This window comes from Scyliorhinus canicula, chromosome 5 (assembly GCF_902713615.1).
Source record: "Scyliorhinus canicula chromosome 5, sScyCan1.1, whole genome shotgun sequence".
NCBI lineage: Eukaryota > Metazoa > Chordata > Chondrichthyes > Carcharhiniformes > Scyliorhinidae > Scyliorhinus > Scyliorhinus canicula.
This window is the reverse complement of record NC_052150.1, coordinates 61,565,525-61,588,364: the sequence shown is the minus strand read 5'-3', so window position 1 is coordinate 61,588,364 and position 22,840 is coordinate 61,565,525. Positions and strand designations below refer to the sequence as shown.

The 22,840-nt window shown below is 49.9% G+C and overlaps 1 protein-coding gene across 2 annotated transcripts in view; it reads right to left on the bottom strand.

Annotated features, from left to right (window-relative positions):
• Positions 1–22,840, bottom strand: part of LOC119966017 (progressive ankylosis protein homolog B-like) — a 250,863-nt gene that overhangs the window by 154,903 nt on the left and 73,120 nt on the right. For both annotated transcript variants that reach the window (XM_038797157.1, XM_038797155.1), the window contains exon 3: positions 4,729–4,847. In XM_038797157.1, the coding sequence (XP_038653085.1) occupies positions 4,729–4,847 (119 nt within the window). The remainder of the gene's footprint in view (positions 1–4,728; positions 4,848–22,840) is intronic.

Genomic DNA, 22,840 nt, shown 5'->3' with positions numbered 1-22,840 from the left:
TCGCCAGTCAAAAAATTCTGTTCGGGTGGCAATCGGCTACACCAACTAAAGCTGTGAACTGGCTGGGTGGCTGATCTATCGGAATTTCTCCAAATGGAGAAAGTCAAATTCACTAAGGTTCAGGAATGTTGAACCAACTAACAAAGAAAACACACCAGACAGAAAGAAGGGAAGGGGGACTTGGGAAATAGTGGGACTTGGAGTTATGAGGCTAAGTCAAAGGCTGGCACCTGTAAAATGTAAATTGTAATTGATGTTTATAATTTTTCCATATTTTTACTTTCAACCCTGTTACGTATAAAAAGAAAAAACAGTCAAAAAAATATGAAACTTCTGCTGTCAGGAAATGTGGGTCACTGCTAATATTGAACAGAAAAACTACTAATATTGAACAGAAAAACTAGTTTTTGATCGCTGAATGCAAAAGGCACTGTAGCTCATTTCAGTTATAGTCTGGTAGATCTTCCATCATCCCTTGCCAGAGCATTAAAATGCAGCAGTAGACTTCTTCAGAATGACTAGATTTGTAGCAGAGTCGACCATAGATCTTTTGCCATCCAAAAACTCAAATGTTTAATTGGAATAAAGCATGAATTACAAATGCTGCATGTGTTTAAACAAAGATTTGCATGTGATTCAGGCCTAATTTGTTTTAGTTAATACAAATTGGAAAATGGAAACAAACCCATTGCGGGGCAGCCAACAGTATCTTATAAAGATCCACACCCAAGTTTTACTCTGCATCTTGTTTAATAAGGTTCAATATTTTCCAGACCCATTAGGAGATGGAACGGCTGGCAAAAATGGCAGAGTAGGTGCCAGGGCTGCCCAATTCTTTCCCACTGCCATGCTAGTTCGCAAGCAGCGGGAAAGCTGGCAGATCGACGGCCAGTGAAGTGACCAATTGGGTCTCTTGCCAATTACTCCCCATTTTCCAGCTCAGTGGTCCCTTTGTCCACTTCATGAGTGTCCATAGTCTTGCGGAAAAAACAGGTTCTAGAGGGAGGGCCTTCCTTTATGACACTCCGTGGCCCATGGAAGGGGACATATAGCAGTAGCTGCTCTCACAAGAATGCACCACTGCCACTCAATGAACCCCTTGCCTCTATCACAGGGACCTGCCATGTGGAATCTGTATGGGTAGAGTTGAAAAATACCAAGGGACAAAAAAGATTCGTGGTTGTCATATTTCGATCCCAAAACTACAGTGGTCAAGTTGGGAATGGCATTAAACAAGAAATTAGAGATGCATGTAATAAGGGAATATCGGTGATCATGGGTGATTTTACTTCACATAGATTGGGAAAATCAAATTAGCCACAATGCCGTAGAGGAGGAATTCCTGGAGTGTATACGGGATGGTTTTCTTAACCAATATGTGGAGGAACCAACTAGAGAGCAGGCCATCTTAGACTGGGTGCGGTGTAATGAGAAGGGAATCATTGCCAATCTGGCTGTACGAGACCCCTTGGGGATGAGCGACCATAACATGATGGAATTTTTTATCAAGGTGGAGAATGAAGTAGTTGATTCGGAGACTAGGATACTGAATCTTAATAAAGGGAACTATGAGGATATGAGACGTGAGTTGGCCTTGATAGATTGAGGAGAGTTACTTAAAAGGATAGGCAATGGCAAACATTCAAGGAACGCATGGAGGAACTACAGCAACTGTTCATTCCTGTCTGGCACAAAAGCAAAGGGGGTAAGAGGACCAATCCATGGCTTACAAAGGAAATTAGAAATAGTATTCAATACAAGGAAGAAGCATACAGATTGGTCATGAAAAATAATAGGTCTGAGGATTGGGAGCAGTTTAGAATTCAGCAAAGAAGGACGAAGGGATTGATTAACATAGAACAGTACAGCACAGAACAGGCCCTTCGGCCCTCGATGTTGTGCCGAGCCATGATCACCCTACTCAAACCCACGTATCCACCCTATACCCGTAACCCAACAACCCCCCCCCCTTAACCTTACCTTTTTAGGACACTACGGGCAATTTAGCATGGCCAATCCACCTAACCCGCACATCTTTGGACTGTGGGAGGAAACCGGAGCACCCGGAGGAAACCCACGCACACACGGGGAGGACGTGCAGACTCCGCACAGACAGTGACCCAGCCAGGAATCGAACCTGGGACCCTGGAGCTGTGAAGCATTTATGCTAACCACCATGCTACCGTGTTGCCCTATGGGGAAAGTACAGTACGAAAGGAAACTTGCAGCGAACATAAAGACTGACACTAAGATATGTGAAGAGAAAGAGATTGGTAAAGAGAAATGTAGGCCCACTACAGACAGAAACAGGGGAATGCATAATAAGGACAAAGAAATGGCTGAGCAATTGAATGCATACTTTGGTTCTGTCTTCAAAAATGAGGACACAAATCAGATCCCAGAAATGTTTGGACAATGAAAGATTTAGTGAGAGGGAAGAACTGAGGGAGATCAACATTAGTAGAAAAATGGTGCTGGGAAAACTAATGGGATTAAAGAGGGATAAATCCCCAGTTTCTGAGAGTCTGCATCCCATAGTGCTTAAGGAGGTGGCTCTGGAACTAGTGGATGCATTGGTAGTCATTTTCCAGGATTCTATAGACTCTGGAACTGTCCCAGCAGATTGGAGGGTAGCTCACATCACCCGGATATTCAAAAAGGGAGGTAGAGAGAAAGCAGGGAAGAAGACCAGTAAGCTTAACATCGGTACTGGGGAAAATGCTTGAATTCATTATCAAGGACTATATAGCGGAACATTTAGAAAGCAGTGGCAGGATCAGTCAGTCAGCATGGATTTATGAAGGGAAAATCATGCTCGACAAACCTGTTGGAATTCTTTGAAGAGGTAACCAGTACAGTCGAAAAGGGGGAGCAGTCGATGTGGTATATTTGGACTTTCAAAAGGCATTTGTCAAAGTCCCACATAAGTGATTATTATGCAAAATTAAAGCGCATGGGATTGGGGGAAATGTACTGAGGTGGATAGAAAACTGGTTGGCAGAGAGGAAACAAAGAGTAGGGATTAATGGGTCCTTTTCAAATTGGCAGGCAGTAACCAGTGGTATACCACAGGGATCGGTGATGGGACCCCAGGTATTCACAATATATATTAATGATTTGGATGAGGGAACAAAATGTGACATCGCAAAGTTTGCAGATGGTACCAAATTAGGTGGGAGGGTGAATTGTGACGAGGATGCAGAGATCCTACAGCAAGATCTGGGCAGGTTGGGCGAGTGAGCAAATCAATGGCAGATGCAATATAATTTGGATAAATGTGAGGTTATTTACTTTGGAAGCGAAAACAGGAAGGCAGATTACTACCTGAATGGTTGTAAATTGGGAGAGGGGAGTGTGCAGCTTGGTGTCCTTGTGCACCAGTTGCTGAAGGTAAGCATGCAGGTGCAGCAGGCGGTAAAGAAGGCTAATGGTATGTTGGTCTTCATTGCGAGAGGTTTTGAGTATAGAAGCAGGGATGTGTTGCTGCAATTGTACAGGGCCTTGGTGAGGCCACACTTGGAGTCTTGTGTGCAGTTTTGGTCTCCTTCTCTGAGGAAGGATGTTCTTGCTCTCGAGGGAGTGCAGCGAAGGTTTACCAGACTGATTCCAGGGATGGCGGGACTGTCATACGAGGAGAGATTGACTAGGTTGGGATTGTTCTCCCTGGAGTTCAGAAGAATGATGGGGGAGCACGGTAGCATTGTGGTTAGCACAATTGCTTCACAGCTCCAGGGTCGCAGGTTCGATTCCTGGCTTGGGTCACTGTCTGTGCGGAGTCTGCACGTTCTCCCCGTGTCTGCGTGGGTTTCCTCCAGGTGCTCCGGTTTCCTCCCACAGTCCAAAGATGTGCAGGTTAGGTGGACTGGCCATGCTAAATTGCCCTTAGTGTCCAAAATTGCCCTTAGTGTTGGGTGGGGTTACTGGGTTATGGGGATAGGGTGGAGGTGTGGACCTGGGTAGAGTTCTCTTTCCAAGAGCTGGTGTAGACTCGATGGGCCGAATGGGCTCCTTCTGCACTGTAAATTCTATGAGAATCTGAGAGACTTACAAAATTCTAACAGGACTAGACAGAGTAGATTCAGGGAAGATGTTACCAATGATGGGTGTGTCCAGAACCAGGGGCCACAGTCTGAGGATTCAGGGTAAACCATTTTGGACAGAGATAAGGAGACACTTCTTCACACAAAGAGTGGTGAGCCTGTGGAATTCATTACCACAGGAAGTAGTTGATGCTAAAACTTTTAATATATTCAAGAGGCAGCTGGATATAGCACTTAGGGAGAATGGGATCAAAGCCTGTGGAGAGAAAGCAGGATCAGGATATTGAGTTGGATGATGAGCCATGATCGTGATGAATGGCAGAGCAGGCTCGAAGGGCCAAAAGGCCTCTTCCTGCCCCTGTCTTCTATGTATCTATGTCTGACCCTGATTTCTCCCGACCTCACTTAGCTATTTTTGAGAGTGCCCACCCACTGTAGTGCCTTCCCCTTGTCGTTGAAGTCTCAGCAATGGTCATCACTAATTAGATGGCGGCCCCGACAGTGGCCACTACGAACAAAATGCCGCCTCGGATCTCACAACCCACTGAAGCAGACAGATGTCATTTCATTTCTCCATTAATAGTACTAGGCTCATATGCAAGACCAATATTAATCTATTACTGTAGGGAACAATAGCTGAGAGAACACAGGTACATTCATTAAAAAACAAAATCATATCTTAATTTACCAATGAATCCAGCATTGGGAAGGCAGCCAGATAGAGGAAGGCCTTTCTCGTTTTATTTCCCACAGAATCATCCACATGATGCAATTTGTTAATAATATAATATCCCAGATCTGTATATGCTGAAATAGAACAGAAATAAAAGGGACAACATTGAGCATGGTCAATTGTCATAGTTAACACATGATTGATTTACAAAACAGGTTTTGAGGGTCATTGTTATCCCCATTTTAAATAAAGGCTCTGGCTATTCGCTGGCAGTGGGATTCTCTGGTCCTACCAACAGCGCACCCACGCCTGTTGGTTCCCTGGCTGCATGGACTGGCTTCAATGGGAACTCCCATTGACAGCAGTGGGAGCAGAGAATCCCACCACCAGTCAACGGCGCACCACTTCCTGCTGCCCGGTAACACGCGGCTGGGTGGCTGGAAAATCCCACCCAAAATATTTTCAATACTGTAAACTAGCATTGTGCCTCAAGCTACATAGCAGCCAAAGTTTTTCAAATAGGGTCCTCGTTAAATGTTAGCACATATCAGAAAATGTTATCTATCCAAAGATCATCCCATAGGAAATAAGACAGTCTGATCAATAGTTTACTCCTATTTATATCATTTCACCATGCAAATTCAAACCAGGTAGTTTTCACTTATTAATTGCATATAATTTGGGTGTTAATTGTGTTCAGATGGTAGGTTGATGATTCAGGACTCACTCATAGGCTGACAGTTTTTTGGGAGTGCTTTGTATGCAATTTGTGTCTCTAGCTTGTAAGTAAATACAAAGAAGGAGCTCTATCCTTCACCACCGTCTACCTAACTTTTGACACAGTTTACTACAGCACTATGCAAATACAACAAATGTAATCTACAAAATATTAGATGTGATCTGAGAACTAGTAAGGTTTTTGGTAAACATTCAGGCTGAGAGAAACCAGTGACATCATATAAATACACATATAAAACACTAGTGAGGCCACAACTGGAGCATTGTGTGCAGTTCTGGTTGCCACATTACAGTGGGGATGTTATCGCTCTGGAGAGAGCACATCAGAGGTTTACAGGAATGTTGCCATGGCTAGAAAAGTGCAGCTATGAGAAGAGATCGGATAGGTTGGGGTTATTTGCCTTGGAGCAAAAAAACCTGAGGGGTGACTTAATTGAGGTAGACAAAATTATGAGGGGAAGAGATAGAGTGGACAGGATGAAATTGTTTCCCTTGGTGGAGAATTCTAGAACCAGGGGACACAGACTCAAGATAAGTGGCAGAAGGCGTAGAGGGGACACGAGTAAGAACGTTTTTACACAGAGGGTAACGGGAGCCTGGAATTCACGGCCCAAGTTGGTGGTGGAGGAGAGACCCAAAACTCTTAAAAAGGTACCTGGATCTGCACCTTAAGTGCTCTAAGCTACAGGGCTATGGGCTGGATTCAGGAAGGTGGGATTAGAAAGGGCAGCTGGGTGTCCTCGGGCTGGCATGGGCAAGATGGGCCAAACGGTAGCACGGTAGAACATGGTTAGCACAGTTGCTTCACAGCTCCAGAGTCCCAGGTTCGATTCCCGGCTTGGGTCACTGTCTGTGCGGAGTCTGCACATTCTCCCCATGTCTGCGTAGGTTTCCTCTGGGTGTTCCGGTTTCCTCCTATTGGTCCCGGAAAACGTGCTTATTAGGTGAATTGGATATTCTGAATTCTTCCTGTGTATCCAAACAGATGCCGGAATGTGGCGACTAGGGGCTTTTCACAATAACTTCATTGCAGTTTTAATATAAGCCTACTTGTGACAATAAAGATTATTATTACATGTAACCCTTCTATGATTCAATGGAAATTGTGGAAAGAAGCAATTTAAGACATTCAGGATCAGTCAGGTAAGGAGTAGCGTGCTTCCTGGTAGAGTGACAAAAGTGCTTTAAGTGACGACTGCTACTCTACCTATTTGATTTTTTTCAAATTTTGCACAACAGCCATTCTTTTGTAAGAATTCTTTTGTACTAAAATCACCTATTGCGATCTATTTTATGTTGTGGATCAGCATCCGCTAAAAATGTGAAGAACAGATTCCAAATTCATTAGAGCCCTCAAAAAGCAGAGATTTTCACCTTCTCAAATTGTGTTGCCAATTAAAACCAGATACCAAGAAATTCACAAAACTTATATCTACCAGTTAAAAATGTATTTTTTATTAATTCATGTCACTAGCAGTTGTTACCCATTCCAAATTTCTCTCAAGATATTTTCTTGAACTGCTGGTGTATGTATCCCCACAGTGCTTTTGGGAACGGAGTTCCGGAAACTTGACACAGGAACAGGGAAGGAATGGTGGATGTTGGGCGTGATTTAACTAAAAAAAGCCTCTACGGTGATTTTGGGCGCAATTTGCAGGGTGTTTATCGATAGACGTGTTGGCGAGATCATGATCCATATTTAACGCCATTTATTGCTAGAAATGCCATTACTGGCTGTCTCGCTGTCTGATTTGCTGGACTCAGCCGCTCGGCACTAACAACGGGGAGCTTCTTTTAAATGCTCCCTCACCAACCCCGTCAACACACAAGCCTGGCAGTGCACAGACTTGTTCCTTGCTTTTGGGATGCTAACCTGGCCAGGCTTCTCGATGCTGTGGTTGCGAGATTGGACATCCTGATTCCCTGAAGGGGTCAGAGGCCAAATGCGGGGTCAAAATACTGCATGGAAGCCAGTGAGAGTAGCCGTCAGTGCAGAGAGTAAGACCAGGAGGACCAGCGTCCAATGTCGGAAGATGACCAATGACCTCCACCGATCTGCAAGCATAATTTACCACCTCACTCAGAGCAGCAGTTCCGCACGCCACCCCTCAAATTTCCAAATGCTCGGGACTTCCAGTGGCGGCCATGGTGTGAGTTTTCACACATTTGGTGGCTCCTGCTCGTAGCAGTTTTTTGGGGAGGGGTTGTTTTTGTTTGCACTGGCAGGATGGTTGAGCGGGGGAGGAGGGGGGGTGGGGGGGGGGCGGGGAGAGAGAGAGAGAGAGAGAGAGGGGGGGGTGGGAGATGAATCAGTGTGGGGGGGGTAGAATGCTAGGCGCCACGGGCAGGAGGCTGTCAGGCTACCTGGGTGGGCTAGTTCACAGAAGCGCAGTTGGGGATGAGCAGAAGGTTAGTGGGGGGATGGGAGTAGGGGTTGTTGTTTGGGGGAGGGGGGGGTGGAGACATACTGCTGACAGGGGAGGGGCTTCTAAAAGGTAATGAGAGGGGGATCGATGATGGTGGGCCTAGAGAAGTGTGGGACGTGGGCTGGAGGCTGGCCCAGGAGGAGCGACGGTGGGGGGGGGGCAAGTATGAGCGGTAAACCACTGTTGCACCTGTATTAGGTGATGTACGGTAAGACCTGTATTACAGGTTGGCCGGTAGTCTCTGCCTGCTGTATAAATATGCTTGTCCTACAGCTAGCAGCCATTTCACCAGCTGCTGTGAGGGGCCACACATCTTATAGCAATAAAGCCTCAGTTGGATTCAACTATCGTCTTTCTCCAATTGATCGTGCCTCAATTTATTGCTATAAGATTTTCTAAAAGATGGACCTCCGAATCAAACCACATCGCCTGCAGCTGGATCCGCAATCAAGCAACGCCAAAAAGGACTTCAATCACTGTCTAGCTTGCTTCGAGGCCTACATCAACTCAGCGACCACCCCTCCGACGGAGACTCAGAAGATACAGATCCTGTACTCAAGGATGAGCTCCAACGTATTTCCGCTGATCCAGGACACCCCGAATTACGCCGACGCCATGGCACTCCTCAAAGAAAACTACGCACAGAAAACCAACATGCTCTTCGCCAGGCACGTACTCGCCACTCGCTCTCAGCTCCCTGGTGAGTTCATAGAAGACTTCTGGCGGGCCCTAATCCCACTCATCCGGGACTGTGACTGTCAGGCCGTTACGGCCACCGAACATTCCAACCTTCTTATGCGCGATGCGTTCGTAACGGGGATTGGGCCAGACCTCATATGCCAGAGACTGTTAGAAGGGGCCACGCTTGACCTAGCTGAGACAAAGAACCTAGCACTCTCCATGACGGTTGCCTCATTTAATATTGAGGCCTACCCCGCCAGCTGCGCGGCCCACCCCTCCTACCCCTAGTGGACCCCACAGAAGCCCGCCCCAGCGGGGGCCTTACCCAGCCAGTACGCCTGGGCCACATGCCAACCCGCGCATCCCGGGGGTCCCCGATGGTACTTCTGTGGCCAGCAGAAGCACCCTTGCCAAAACTGCCCAGACGGCGATGCCCTTTGCAAGGCTTGCGGCAAAAAGGGACACTGCGCCGCGGTTGGCCAGGCCCGCGCAGTTGCCGCTATCGCCCCCACCCCTCTAGTCTACACACAATGGGTGCCGCCACCTGCATCTCCCCGGACCACACACGGCCAGTGGGCGCCACCATCTTCACCTCCCCGGACCACGCACGGCCAGTGGGCGCCGCCATCTTCTCTTCCCCCCCCCCCCCAGTCCACATGCGGCCCATGGGCGCCGCCATCTTGTCCAACCCCCGCAACTTACGGCCCATGGGCACCGCCAATTTGTCCCCCGCAGGATCTTCAGACGCCGCTATCTTGTCTCCCCCACGGGACATGGACACCAGCAGCATTCCAGGACCTGGGTCCCCATCATCCGACGTCAGCGACGACCGACCTAGACTTGCCTCAGTAATGATCGACCAGTCTCGTCCGCACAACCTGGCCACCGCATCGCCCAGTGTGAAAATCAACGGCCACGTGACCTCCTGCTTGCTGGACTCCGGGAGCACCGAAAGCTTCATCCACCCGGATACGGTAAAGCGCTGGTCCCTCGCAGTACACCCCGCCAATCAAAGAATTTCCCTGGCCTCCGGATCCCATTCCATCGCGATCCAGGGGTACTCTACGGTCACACTCACGGTCCAGGGCGTAGACTTCAGCAGCTTCCGCCTCCACATCCTCCCTAACCTCTGTGCTGCCCTGATCCTAGGTCTGGACTTCCAGTGCAATCTCCAGAACCTAACCCTCAAATTCGGCGGGCCCCTACCACCCCTCAAAGGTCGATCCGCTTTCCCTCTTCGCCAGTCTAACCCCGGATTGCAAACCCATCGCCACCAGGAGCAGACAGTACAGCGCCCAGGACAGGACCTTCATCAGGTCTGAGGTCCAGCAGCTGCTTCGGGAGAGCATCCTCGAGGCCAGAAGCAGCCCCTGGAGAGCCCAACTGGTAGTCGGTAAAACTGGGGAGAAACACAGAATGGTCGTGGACTACAGCCAGACCATCAATCAGTACACGCAGCTCGACGCGTACCTCCTCCCACGTATATCTGATATGGTCAATCAGATTGCACAGTACCGGGTCTTCTCAACAGTAGACCTCAAATCCGCCTACCACCGGCTCCCCATTCGTAAATCGGACCGTCCATACACCGCTTTCGAGGCGGACGGTCGTCTCTATCACTTCCACAGGGTTCCCTTTGGCTTCACTAACAAGGTCTTGGTCTTCCAAAGGGACATGGACCGAATGGTCAACCAGTACGGTTTGCAGGCCACCTTCCCGTACCTAGACAACGTCACCATCTGCGGCCATGACCAGCAGGACCACGATGCTAACCTCGCCATATTTCTCCGCACCGCCGCTCTCCTCAACCTCACCTACAACAAGGAGAAGTGCATGTTTAACACGACCCGCTTAGCCATACTCGGCTATGTGGTCCAGAACGGAGTTCTGGGGCCCGATCCCAACCGCATGCGCCCCCTCATGGAGCTTCCCCTCCCTCACTGCCCCAAGGCCCTCAAACTCTGCCTGTTGTTCTTCTCGTACTACACCCAATGGGTCCCAAACTATGCGGACAAGGCCCGCCCACTCATTCAGTCCACCCACTTTCCCCTGACGGCCGAGGCACAACAGGCCTTCGCCCGTATCAGAGCCGATATAGTCAAGGCCGGGATGCACGCAGTAGACGAGACACTGCCCTTTCAAGTAGAGAGCGACACATCGGACTTCGCCCTAGCCGCCACCCTCAATCAGGCAGGCAGACCCGTGGCATTCTTTTCCCGCACCCTTCATGCCTCAGAAATTCGGCATCATCCGTCGGAAAAGAGGCCCAAGCTATCGTTGAAGATGTGCGGCATTGCAGGCATTACCTGGCCGGCAGAAGATTCACTCTCTTCAATGACCAACGGTCGGTAGCCTTAGTGTTCAATAACACACAGCAGGGCAAGATCAAAAACGATGAAATCTTGCGGTGGAGGATCGAGCTCTCCACCTATAATTACGAGATTTTGTATCGCCCCGGCAAACTCAACGAGCCCCCAGACGCCCTATTCCAAGGTACATGTGCCAGCGCACAAGTAGACCGACTCTGGGTCCTGCACGACATCCTTTGTCACCCGGGAGTCACACGGTTGTACCACTTCATTAAGGCACGAAATCTGCCCTACTCCGTCGAGGTAGTACGGACAATCATCAGGGACTGCCAGGTCTGTGTGGAGTGCAAGCCGCACTCCTACCGTCCGGATAGTGCGCGCCTGGTGAAGGCCTCCCGCCCCTTTGAACGCCTCAGCGTGGATTTCAAAGGGACCTCCCCTCCACTGACCGAAACACGTATATTCTCAGTGTGGTCGATGAGTATTCCAGGTTCCCCTTCGCCATCCCATGCCCCGATATGACGTCTGCCACCGTCATCAAAGCCCTAAACACTATCTTCGCTCTGTTCGGTTTCCCCGCCTATATCCACAGTGACAGGGGATGCTCATTCATGAGCGATGAGCTGCGTCAGTTCCTGCTCAGCAGGGGTATCGCCTCCAACAGGACAACCAGCTATAACCCCTGGGAAAACGGGCAGGAAGAGAGGGAGAACGGGACAGTTGGAGGGCCGTCCAACTAGCCCTACGGTCCAGGAACCTCCCAGCCTCTCGCTGGCAGGAAATACTCCCTGATGCACTCCACTCCATTCGGTCACTGCTGTGCACCGCTACTAACAACACCCCCCATGAACGTCTTTTAGCCTTCCCCAGGAAGTCCACATCCGGGGTGTCACCCCCGACTTGGTCCCCGATGTTACTTCTGCGCCCAGCAGAAACACCCCCGCCAACGCTCCGGAGACCAACAAAAAGCACAAGATCCTCTGGGGAGTGCACTGCAATGGACCAACAGATTTATCCAGGCATGATAACCGCATTTTTAGCCGTCTGATGCACCGTTCAATGGCAGCACGGATGGAACATCAGCCTTGTTACGTCAGGTCTCCACTTCGAGTTCCAGTCTCCACACTGGCAACATCAGCCAGGACCTCAGCGCAACCAAGCGCTATCCCCCATGCGCAACCCTTCAACCTGGGATGGTTCTCAAAGATGCCAAGGATTTCCGGGTGTCCCAGGATATGCTGCAATGCATGCTCCCTGGGAAGCATGCACACACGTGCATGATCTGGAGGTGGTGCTCGCACACGAGTTGAACATTCAGGTGGTGCTACCCCTTCCTGTTACTGAAGGAGACTTCCTGATGCCCCGGTGCACGCCATCAATTTCCCCATGGGCCTGGGACATCCCGACGATGGCAGAGAACCCAGCAGCCAGGGCATCATTGTGGGCTTGGTGCAGCTGAAAGTTGATTTTGTCTGCTGCCCAGACATACAGGGCATCCGTGACCTCAAGTCCCCGCTCGAGTCCTGGAATGAACTGGTTGCATATAAGTTCAGGGCTGTGGTGACCGTCACAGCCACCTGGAGCACGTGTCCTCCTCTTCCATAGGGTGCCAAATCCACACGGACATAGCACAGGTGTCGCACTGAAATGCACTCCTGTGGCACATGCTGTCCATCATCACCTCGATCTTCCTCCCCAGCCTGATAAGTGTGCGGAAGCTCCCTGCACATGGGCTGCTACCACCAGCCTCCATCAGGTCTGACCACCTGGGCTGCCACCAGCACCACGAGGGCATCCTCTGCAGGACCAACTCCACCATTTATTTTGTTATCCCTAAGTAACTGGAGAGGGAGAGACTACAATCATTTAGGGTTTCCACCCTCAAATCTACCAAGCCTCTCCTACACTTATATAACCTGCCTTCTTTCAGAGTACCATTCACCAAGCCAGTTGTGCTGGCAAACCTCGCTCTGCGCACTCACCCCTGGCCTCATCAGGAGCCCCTGGCCCCCAGGTCCCTGCCGGGAGCATTAGGGAGACTGGGCTCAGATGTCCTCCCCTGATCCACACACTCAGCCTTTGGTAGTGAGGATAACCCCACTGCTGAAGCCCAGCTCAAGTGTTTGATTGTTAGCTGCTGCCTCTATGGTGCTGACGCTTCTAGAGTTCAGGCAAAGTGTTCAGGCTTCAAGATTTGATGGAAATGCGATGCAATAATCATCATCTGATACACAGCACGTGTATCAACGAGAAGCCACTTGAGTAGTATAATAATAAGTCAACATTAACAAAGATTGAAATCAACTATGGAACATTTCACTTATCACACTAACCATTGGTCAATAAGGAACAGCCACTGTTCCATATTGGTACCAATACAAAGCTAAATCAGCTCATTTTCACAAAAAAAACAAATACACCACTTGCAGTTCCTCAACAGAGGATAAGTCTGGGAATGTGTTATCATCTTACATAGAACATACAGTGCAGGAGGCCATTTGGCCCATCAAGTCTGCACAGACCCACTTAAGCCTTCACTTCCACCCTATCCCCGTAACCCAATAACCCCTCCTAACGTTTTTGGACAGTAAGGGCAGTTTAGCATGGCCAATCCACCTAACTTGCACGTCTTTGGACTGTGGGAGGAAACCGGAGTACCCGGAGGAAACCCACGCGGAAGGCCACGGGCTGCATTCCTATTATGCTCTTTCCTTCAGGTGCCGGGGAACCCATGCAGTGATCCATAAGGTAGAGTGGCAGCTGGAGTGAGTTCCAGAACTCCTGCCGTCCTCTGGCGCTGACACTTGCAGATTCCCACTCATGCCTGCACAATGCAGTTGAAGTCCTGCACCATTGCTTCATGCCCTCGGCCATGGAGGTCATGAGCTCAACTATGGAGCAGGCATCACCCACAATGGAGTGCATGTCCTGCACTAAGATCTCCACTACGGATGCCACCCTCACAGTGTTGGCCTGTATTATATTCTTTGTTGTTGCCGCAAAGAGAAAGAATCAGATGTGGCACAGGTCAAATTCGTATAACATAGTGCAAGGGGTTTATTTACAAGATGTTGCTCAAACAGGGTACGATGGTGTACTTAACAAAGGACCATAAAGTGCCTGATGATGTCATTGCACAACACGTGACATTACACCAGCCAATGGTGGTCTGATACATAACAGCCTCGTTGCAGAGGAATGCTGGCACCATCTCCTCAGACAGAAAGCGATGGGACTCCTCTAGTCGACCTTGCAGTCTGAGGAGGGATGCTGTCATCCCTTCCTGATGCTAGTGACTCTGCGTTGCAGCTCCAGCAGCTCTGGGATGATCAAAACCAGGGGCATAACATAGGCCTAGGGCTCAGCAGACTGCTGGGCTCCAGCATCCCTGGGATATTCCCTCCTCCACCTGCATGGATCTTCAGCTGTGAGGTGCCCGCCAGTAAGCGGGAAGCCTGTCTAATAGTTAAACCCCTGAGTGCTGGGTAGGAGTTTAAAAGGGACCCCCACTGATTACAGGGATTAAGTTTTCCCAGGGCTAGCAAATCAGAGACAGGCCGTCACATGCAATCATGTGGGGAAACAAATTGTTCAAGAGGCTGAATATATGAGGTACGTTTTTGTCTCCAGTTTTCTCACTGGGAGTGACACTGAAAAAATATGGGAAAATTCAGCCTCTTGAGTGGGCACGAACATGGTAGATGTTACTAGGATGTTGCCTGGTATGGAGGGAAGGTCTTACCAGGAAAGGCTCAGGGACTTGAGGTTGTTTTCGTTAGAGAGGAGAAGGCTGAGAGGTGACTTAATAGAGACATATAAGATAGTCAGAGGGTTAGATAGGGTGGACAGTGAGAGTCTCTTTCCTCGGATGGTGATGACCAACACGAGGGGACATAGCTTTAAATTGAGGGGTGATAGATATAGGACAGATGTCAGAGGCAGTTTCTTTACTCAGAGAGGAGTAGGGGTGTGGAATGCCCTGCCTGCAACAGTAGTAGACTCGCCAACTTTAAGTGGTCACTGGATAGACATATGGATGAAAATGGAATAGTGTAGGTCAGATAGGCTTCAGATGGTTTCACAGGTCGGCGCAACATCGAGGGCCGAAGGGCCCGTACTGCGCTGTAATGTTCTATGTTCTATGAAGGGGCAGCAGGGTAGCATGGTGGTTAGCATAAATGCTTCACAGCTCCAGGGTCCCAGGTTCGATTCCTGGCTGGGTCACTGTCTGTGTGGAGTCTGCACGTCCTCCCCCTGTGTGCGTGGGTTTCCTCCGGGTGCTCCGGTTTCCTCCCACAGTCCAAAGATGTGTGGGTTAGGTGGATTGGCCATGCTAAATTGCCCGTAGTGTCCTAATAAAAGTAAGGTTAAGGGGGGGTTGTTGGGTTACGGGTATAGGGTGGATACGTGGGTTTGAGTAGGGTGATCATGGCTTGGCACAACATTGAGGGCCGAAGGGCCTGTTCTGTGCTGTACTGTTCTATGTTCTATGTTCTATGTTCTATAATGTGGAAAAATGTGAGGTAATCCATTTTGGTAGAAGGAACAGATGTAGAGTATTTCTTAAACGGTAACTACATGAGAAAATTTGATGTACAAAGGGACATGAGTGTCCTTGTCCATAAGTCACTGAAGGCTAGCATGCAAGGGCAGCAAGCTATTAGGAAGGCTAATGGAATGTTATATTTTATCACAAGAGGATTTGACTACAGTAATGAGGACTTGCTTCAATTATTTTGGTGCCCTTTTCCCAAAAAGGATATTATTGCCATAGGGAGAGTGCAATAAAGGATCACCAGACTTGTTCCGGGATGACTTGAGAAAAATATTTGTCTTTTCAGGGATTAAGCACGTGAAGATATTTAAATGTATTGAATGGGCTTTTGTCAACGAGAGTGTTTTAAAAAAAATGTTGTGATGCCTGCACCTTCAATCTTATTTTATCTCCGCATAGACTCCCGAGGCCTGTCCTTCCTGGTGGCATGGAGTTTGTAATGGTAGTGGGTTGGGGCATAGGTTGGCATGAGTTAAAAAATAAATAAATTTAGAGTACCCAATTATTTTTTTCCCCAATTAAGGGGCAATATAACGTGGCCAATCCACCTATCCTGCACATCTTTTGGGTTGTGGTGGTGAAACCCACGCAGACACGGGGAGAATGTGCAAACTCCACACGGTCAGTGACCCAGGGCCGGGATTCGAACCTGGCACCTGGGCGCCGTGAGACAGCAGTGCTAACCACTGCGCCACCGTGCTGCCCACAATCTATTATTAAGTAAGTTGGACACGGCACTTAGAAAATCTCAATTCAAGTAGGCAGAGTCAAAAGGGATATCATGTTTAACTAATTTATTAGAGTTCTTTGAGGAAGTAACATGCAATGTGGATAAAAGAGGATCCTGTGGATGTGCTGTACTTAGATTTATAAGAGGCAATTGACAATGTGTTACGTAAAAGGTTACTATGCAAAATAAGAGCTCAAGGAGTAGGGGGTAACATGTCAGCATGGACAGAAGGTTAGCTAGCTAACAGGAAACAGAAAGTAGGCGTAAATGAGTCATCTCTAGGTTGGCAATGTCACGAGTGGAATGCCACTGGCGCCTTAACTATTTGCAATTCATATTAATGACTTGGATGAAGGGATCAACAATACAGTTGCTAAATTTGCTTATGGCACAAAGCTAGGTAGGAAAATAAGTGAATGGGAAAAAATTGGCAGATGAAGTATAATGTGGGAAAATGTGAACTTGCCCACTTTGGCAGGAAGAATAGAAAAGAATAGGAGAGAGATTACAGAACTATGTGATACAGAGCGAAATGGGTGTGCTGGCACATAATAATAATAATCTTTATTGTCACAAGTAAACCAAAATTTGTTTTTTTGCACTGAGTGCTGAATTTGGGTGCATTTTTGTGCTATTGTGAGAGTTTGGTGACTGAGGGAGTTAGGTGAGGAGGGAGCAAGGTCCTCCTTTCATTTCATTTCCTCAAAGAGCGAGAAGGGAACCGGGAGTTTACAGAGTGCAGCTGACTAAGAGCAGTCGGAGGGCGGAGTTCCAGTTGGTCCACAGGGCAGCTATATTCTGTAAGAGGGGATGGAGGCGAGGGCAGTTGCATGCTCCTCCTGTAGGATGTGGGTGGTGAGGGATACCACCGGTGTCCCCGCTGACTACACCTGCGGGAAGTGCACCCAACTCCAGCTCCTCAGAGACTGTGTTAGGGAACTAGAACTGGAGCAACTTTGGATCATCCGGTAGGCAGAGGGGGATGATAGAGAAGAGTTACAGGGAGGTAGTCACACCCAAGGTACAGGACTAGAGTAGCTGGGTTACAGTCAGGGGAAAGAAAACAAACAGGCAGACAGTGCAGGGATCCCTCGTGGCCGTTCCCCTTCAAAACAAGTATACCGTTTTGGATGCTGTTGGGGGGGGGGGGGGGGGGGGGGGTTGAGGAGGAGGGGGGTTACCTACCGGGGGAAGCGCTTGCGGCCAGGTCTCTGGCACTAAGTCTAGCTCTGTGGCTCAGAAGGGAAGGGGGGAGAATAGAAAAGCAATAGAGATAGGAGACTCAATGGTTAGGGGAATAGACAAGAGATTCTGTGGTCGCGAGCGAGACTCCCGGAAGGTATGTTGCCTCCCGGGTGCCAGGGATGTCTCAGATTGAGTCTACAGGATTCTTAAGGGGGAGGGTGAGCAACCAGAAGTCGTGGTGCACATTGGCACCAACGACATTGCTAAGAAAAGGGATGAGGATCTAAAAAGTGATTTTAGGGAGTTAGGTTGGAAGCTATCGAGCAGGACAAGCAGAGTAATGATCTCAGGATTGCTACCGGTGCCACGTGCAAGTGAGGCAAGGAACAGAGAGCGAGTGCAGCTGAACACCTAGCTACAGGGCTGGTGCAGGAGGGAAGGCATCAGATATGTGGATCATTGGGATATCTTCTGGGGAAGGTGGATTGCACCTAAACTGGAGGGGCACCAATATCCTGGGTGGGAGGTTTGTTAGAGCTTTCGGGAGGGTTTAAACTAGTTTGGCATGGGGATGGGAACCAGAGCTATGGGTCAGAGGATCGGGCAGCTGTTGAACAGGCAGAAATAGTATGCAGCAAGTCTGTAAGGAAGGATAGACAGTTGATGGGGCAAAGTTGCACTTCATGGAATGGGTTAAAGTGTGTATGTTTCAATGCAAGGAGTGTCAGGAATAAGGGAGATGAACTTCGAGCATGGATCAGTACTTGCAACTACAATGTTCTGGCCATTATGGAGACATGGATTTCACAGGGGCAGGAATGGTTGTTAGATGTTCCGGAGTTTAAATGTTTTCAGAAGAATGGAGAGGGAGGGAAAAGAGGAGGGGGAATGACACTGTTAATTAGGGAGTGCACCACAGCTGCCGAAAAGGAAGTAGTTGAGGAGGGTTTGTCTACTGAGTCAGTATGGGTGGAAGTCAGAAACAAGAAAAGGAGCAGTCACTTTATTGGGAGTTTTCTGTCGACCCCCCAATAGCAGCAGAGAGATAGAGGAACAGATTGGGCGGCAGATCTTGGAAAAGTGCAGAAGGAACAGAGTTGTTGTCATGGGTGACTTCAACTTCCGTAATATTGATTGGAACCTCCTTAGTGCAAATGGTTTGGATGGAACAGACTTTGTCAGGTGTATACAGGAAGGATTCAATATGGAGATAGGCCAACTAGGGGGGAGGCCATATTGGTATTGGTGCTCAGCAACGAACCAGGCCAGGTGTCAGATGTCTCGGTGGGAGAGTATTTCGGCGACAGTGACCACAAGTCCTTGACTTTACCATAGTCATGGCGAGGGATAGAACACAGAATGGGAAGGTATTTAATTGGGGGAGGGGAAATTATACTGCTATTAGACAGGAGCTGAGGAGTATAAAGTGGGAACAATTGTTCTTGGGAAATGCACAACAGTAAAGAGGAGATTATTTAAGGAGCACTTGTTGCGAGTGCTGAACTGTTTTGTCCCACTGAGACGAGGAAGGAAAGGTACGGTGAAGGAGCCTTGGATGACAAGAGAAGTGGAGGTCCTAGTCAAGAGGATGAAGGAAGCCGACGTAAAGTTGAGGAAGCAAGGCTCTAGAGGGTTACAAGGTAACCAGGAAGGAACTCAAAAATGGACTGAGGAGCGCTAAAAGGGGACATGAGAAAGCCCTGACGGGAAGGATTAGGGAAAACCCCAAGGCGTTCGACACTTGTGAGAAATAAGAGGATGATCAGAGTGAGAGTAGGGCCGATCAGGGATAGTGGAGGGAACTTGTGCCTAGAGTCTGAAGAGATGGGGAGGCCCTAAATGAATACTTTGCTTCAGAATTCACTAGAGAGAGGGACCTTGTTGCCCACAAGAAGTGTGAACCAGGTTAATAGACTCGAACAGATTGGTATTAAGGAGGAGGATATGCTGGAAATTTTGAAAAGCATCAGAATAGACAAGTCCCCTGGGCCCGATGGGAGATAACCAAGGTTACTACGGGAAGCGCGGAAGGAGATTGCTGCGCCGTTGGCGATGATCTTTGCATCCTCACTCTCCACTGGAGTAGTACCGGATGCTTGGAAGGAGGCGAATGTTGTTCCCCTATTCAAGAAAGAGAATAGGGAAATCCCTGGGAATTACAGACCCATCACTCTCACGTCTGTGGTGAGCAAAATATTGGAAAGGATTCTGAGAGATAGGATTTATGATTATTTAGAAAAACATAGTTTGATTAAAGATAGTCAGCGTGGTTTTGTGAGGGGCAGGTCATGCCTCACAAGCCTCATTGAACTCTTTGAGGATGTGACGAGACACATCGATGAAGGTCGGGCAGTGGATGTGGTGTATATGGATTTCAGTAAGGCATTTGATAAGGTTCCCCATGGCAGGCTCATTCAGAAAGTTAAGGGGCATGGGATGCAGGGAAATTTGGCTGCCTGGATACAGAATTGGCTGGCTGAAAAAAGACAGCAAGTGGTAGTGAATGGAAAGTATTCTGCCTGGAGGTCGGTGACCAGTGGTGTCCCGCAAGGATCTGTTCTGGGACCTCTGCTCTTTGCGATTTTTCTAAATGACTTGGATGAGGAAGTGGAAGGGTGGGTTAGTAAGTTTGCCGATGACACGAAGGTTGGGGAATTGTATACAGTGTTGAGAGTTGTTGCAGGTTACAGCAGGACATTGACAGGATGCAGAGCTGGGCTGGGAAGTGGCAGATGGAGGTCAACCTTGATAAATGTGAAGTGATTCATTTTGGAAGGTCAAATTTGAATGCTGAATACAGGGTTAAAGGTGGGATTCTTGGAAGTGTGGAGGAACAGAGGGATCTTGGGGTCCACGTACATAAATCCCTCAAAGTTGCCACTCAGGTTGATGGGGTTGTTAAGAAGGCGTATGGTGTGTTGGCTTTCATTAACAGGAGTTTGAGCTTAAGAGCCGTGAGGTATCCCCGGAGGAGGCGTGGGCCTTTGTACAGGCGGAGAAGCTGGACTCGAACTAGGGTCTGGGGACACACTATGGCCGTTGCTGTTTTTGCACTTCAATTTTGACACGTGTTTTTTTTATGCTGGTTTTCTTTTTGCTCTGTTTCCGGGTGGGTTTGTCTGTTGGGTATGGGTGTGGGGTATGTGGGGAACGTTGGGGGTATGTGCTTTATATGTTCTCTTCTGTACGGGGCCGGGGTTTGGGGTGAAACTGGATTTTAAGGAGCTGCGTCAGAAGGGTGGGGTGTGGCAGTGTGAAAGCGCGGGCTTTCCTCTGGTTGTCCGCGCTGCAGGGCAGGGGGGGGGCGGAGCTGGAGGTGGGGGCGTGGCCTCTACTGGTTTTCTTTCCCGAGCTGAAGCGGTGCCAAGGAGGTGTGGCAAGAGGAGGATGACCCCATGCCGGGAGGAGATGGGTTTTGGCAGGAGCAGCCGGGTCAGCAGAAGTCAGCTGACTCACGGAAGTACCATGGAGGGTGCGTCGCGGCTAGGAGGGGTCCTAGCCTGGGGGGGTGGGGGGGGATACCGGGTTGCTGCTGGAATGGCCAGGAAGGAGCTGGCGTGGGCCGGGGGGGTAGAGGAGAGGTGTTATCGCCATGGGGAACGGGTCAGGCGGGGCGAGCTGGCCTGGGGCGAGCAGTCGATAAGCTATGGCTAGCCGGCGGGGGAGGGGGGCGGGTTGCCCTCTGATCCGTCTGATTACCTGGAACGTGAGGGGGCTAAATGGGCCGGTTAAGAGAACTAGGGTAATTTCTCATCTGAAGGGGCTGAAGGCGGACGTGGCAGGAGACCCACTTGAAGGTGGCGGACCAGGTTCGTCTGAGGAAGGGGTGGGTGGGGCAGGTTTTTCACTCAGGATTGGACGCGAAGAACCGGGGGGTGGCGATTCTGGTGGGGAAGAGGGTGGCGTTCGAGGCGGCTGAGGTGGTGTCGGACAAGGAGGGCAGATATATTATGGTGAAGGGTAGGCTGCAGGGAGAGAAGGTGGTGCTGGTTAATGTATATGCCCCGAATTGGGATGATGCCGGCTTCATGAGGCGATTGTTGGGCCGCATTCCGGACCTGGAGGCAGGGGGCCTGATCATGGGGGGAGACTTTAACACAGTGCTGGATCCCCCACTGGACCGGTCCAGTTCAAGGACGGGTAGGAGACCGGCGGCGGCCAAAGTACTGAGGGGGTTTATGGACCAGATGGGAGGGGTGGATCCCTGGAGGTTTGGGAGGCCGAGAGCGCGGGAGTATTCCTTTTTCTCCCATGTCCATAGGGTCTATTCCCGAATAGATTTTTTCATCCTGAGCAGGGGATTGATCCCGAAGGTGCAGGATGCAGAGTATTCGGCCATAGCAATTTCAGACCATGCTCCGCACTGGGTTGATCTGGAGATGGGGGAGGCGCGGGACCAGCGCCCGCTCTGGCGCCTGGATGTGGGGCTGCTGGCTGATGAGGAGGTGTGTAGGAGGGTCCGGGGAAGTATTGAGGGGTATCTTGATACCAACGACACGGAGGAGGTCCGGGTGGGGATGGTCTGGGAGGCTCTGAAAGCAGTGATCCGGGGGGAGCTGATCTCCATACGGACCCATAGGGAAAGGAGGGAGAGGAAGGAGAGGGAGAGACTGGTGGGGGAGCTCCTGGATGTGGACAGGAGATACGCGGAGGCACCGGAGGAGGGGTTGCTGGGGGAACGGCGTAGTTTGCAGGCCAAATTTGACTTGTTGACCACCAGAAAGGCAGAGACACAGTGGAGGAGGTCGCAGGGCGCGGTATATGAGTATGGGGAGAAGGCGAGCAGGATGTTGGCGCATCAGCTCCGCAGGCGGGATGCGGCTAGGGAAATTGGTGGAGTGACGGATGGGGGTGGGAATGTAGTGCAGAAGGGGACAGAAGTAAATGGGGTCTTTAGGGACTTCTACGAGGAACTGTACTGGTCAGAACCACCGATGGGGAGAGGGGGGATGGAGAGCTTCATGAACAGGCTATGTTTCCCAAGGGTTCAAGAGGAGCTGGTAGAGGGGCTGGGGGCGCCAATAGAGTTGGAGGAGCTAGTCAGGGGGATCGGGCAAATGCAGTCAGGTAAGGCGCCGGGGCCGGACGGGTTCCCGGTGGAATTTTATAAAAAGTATGCGGATCTGGTGGGCCCCCTGTTGGTGCGAGCCTTCAATGAGGCATGGGAGGGGGGGGCTTTGCCCCCGACGATGTCGCGGGCACTGCTCTCTCTGATCCTGAAGCGGGATAAGGACCCCTTGCAGTGTGGATCATACAGGCCTATCTCGCTCCTCAATGTTGACGCTAAGTTGCTGGCGAAGATCCTGGCCACCAGGATAGAGGACTGTGTGCCAGGGGTGATACATGAGGATCAGACAGGATTTTTCAAGGGACGGCAGCTCAACACGAATGTGCGGAGACTACTAAATGTTATTATGATGCCGGCAGTGGAGGGGGAGGCTGAGATAGTGGTGGCGCTGGATGCGGAGAAAGCATTTGATAGAGTTGAGTGGGGGTACCTGTG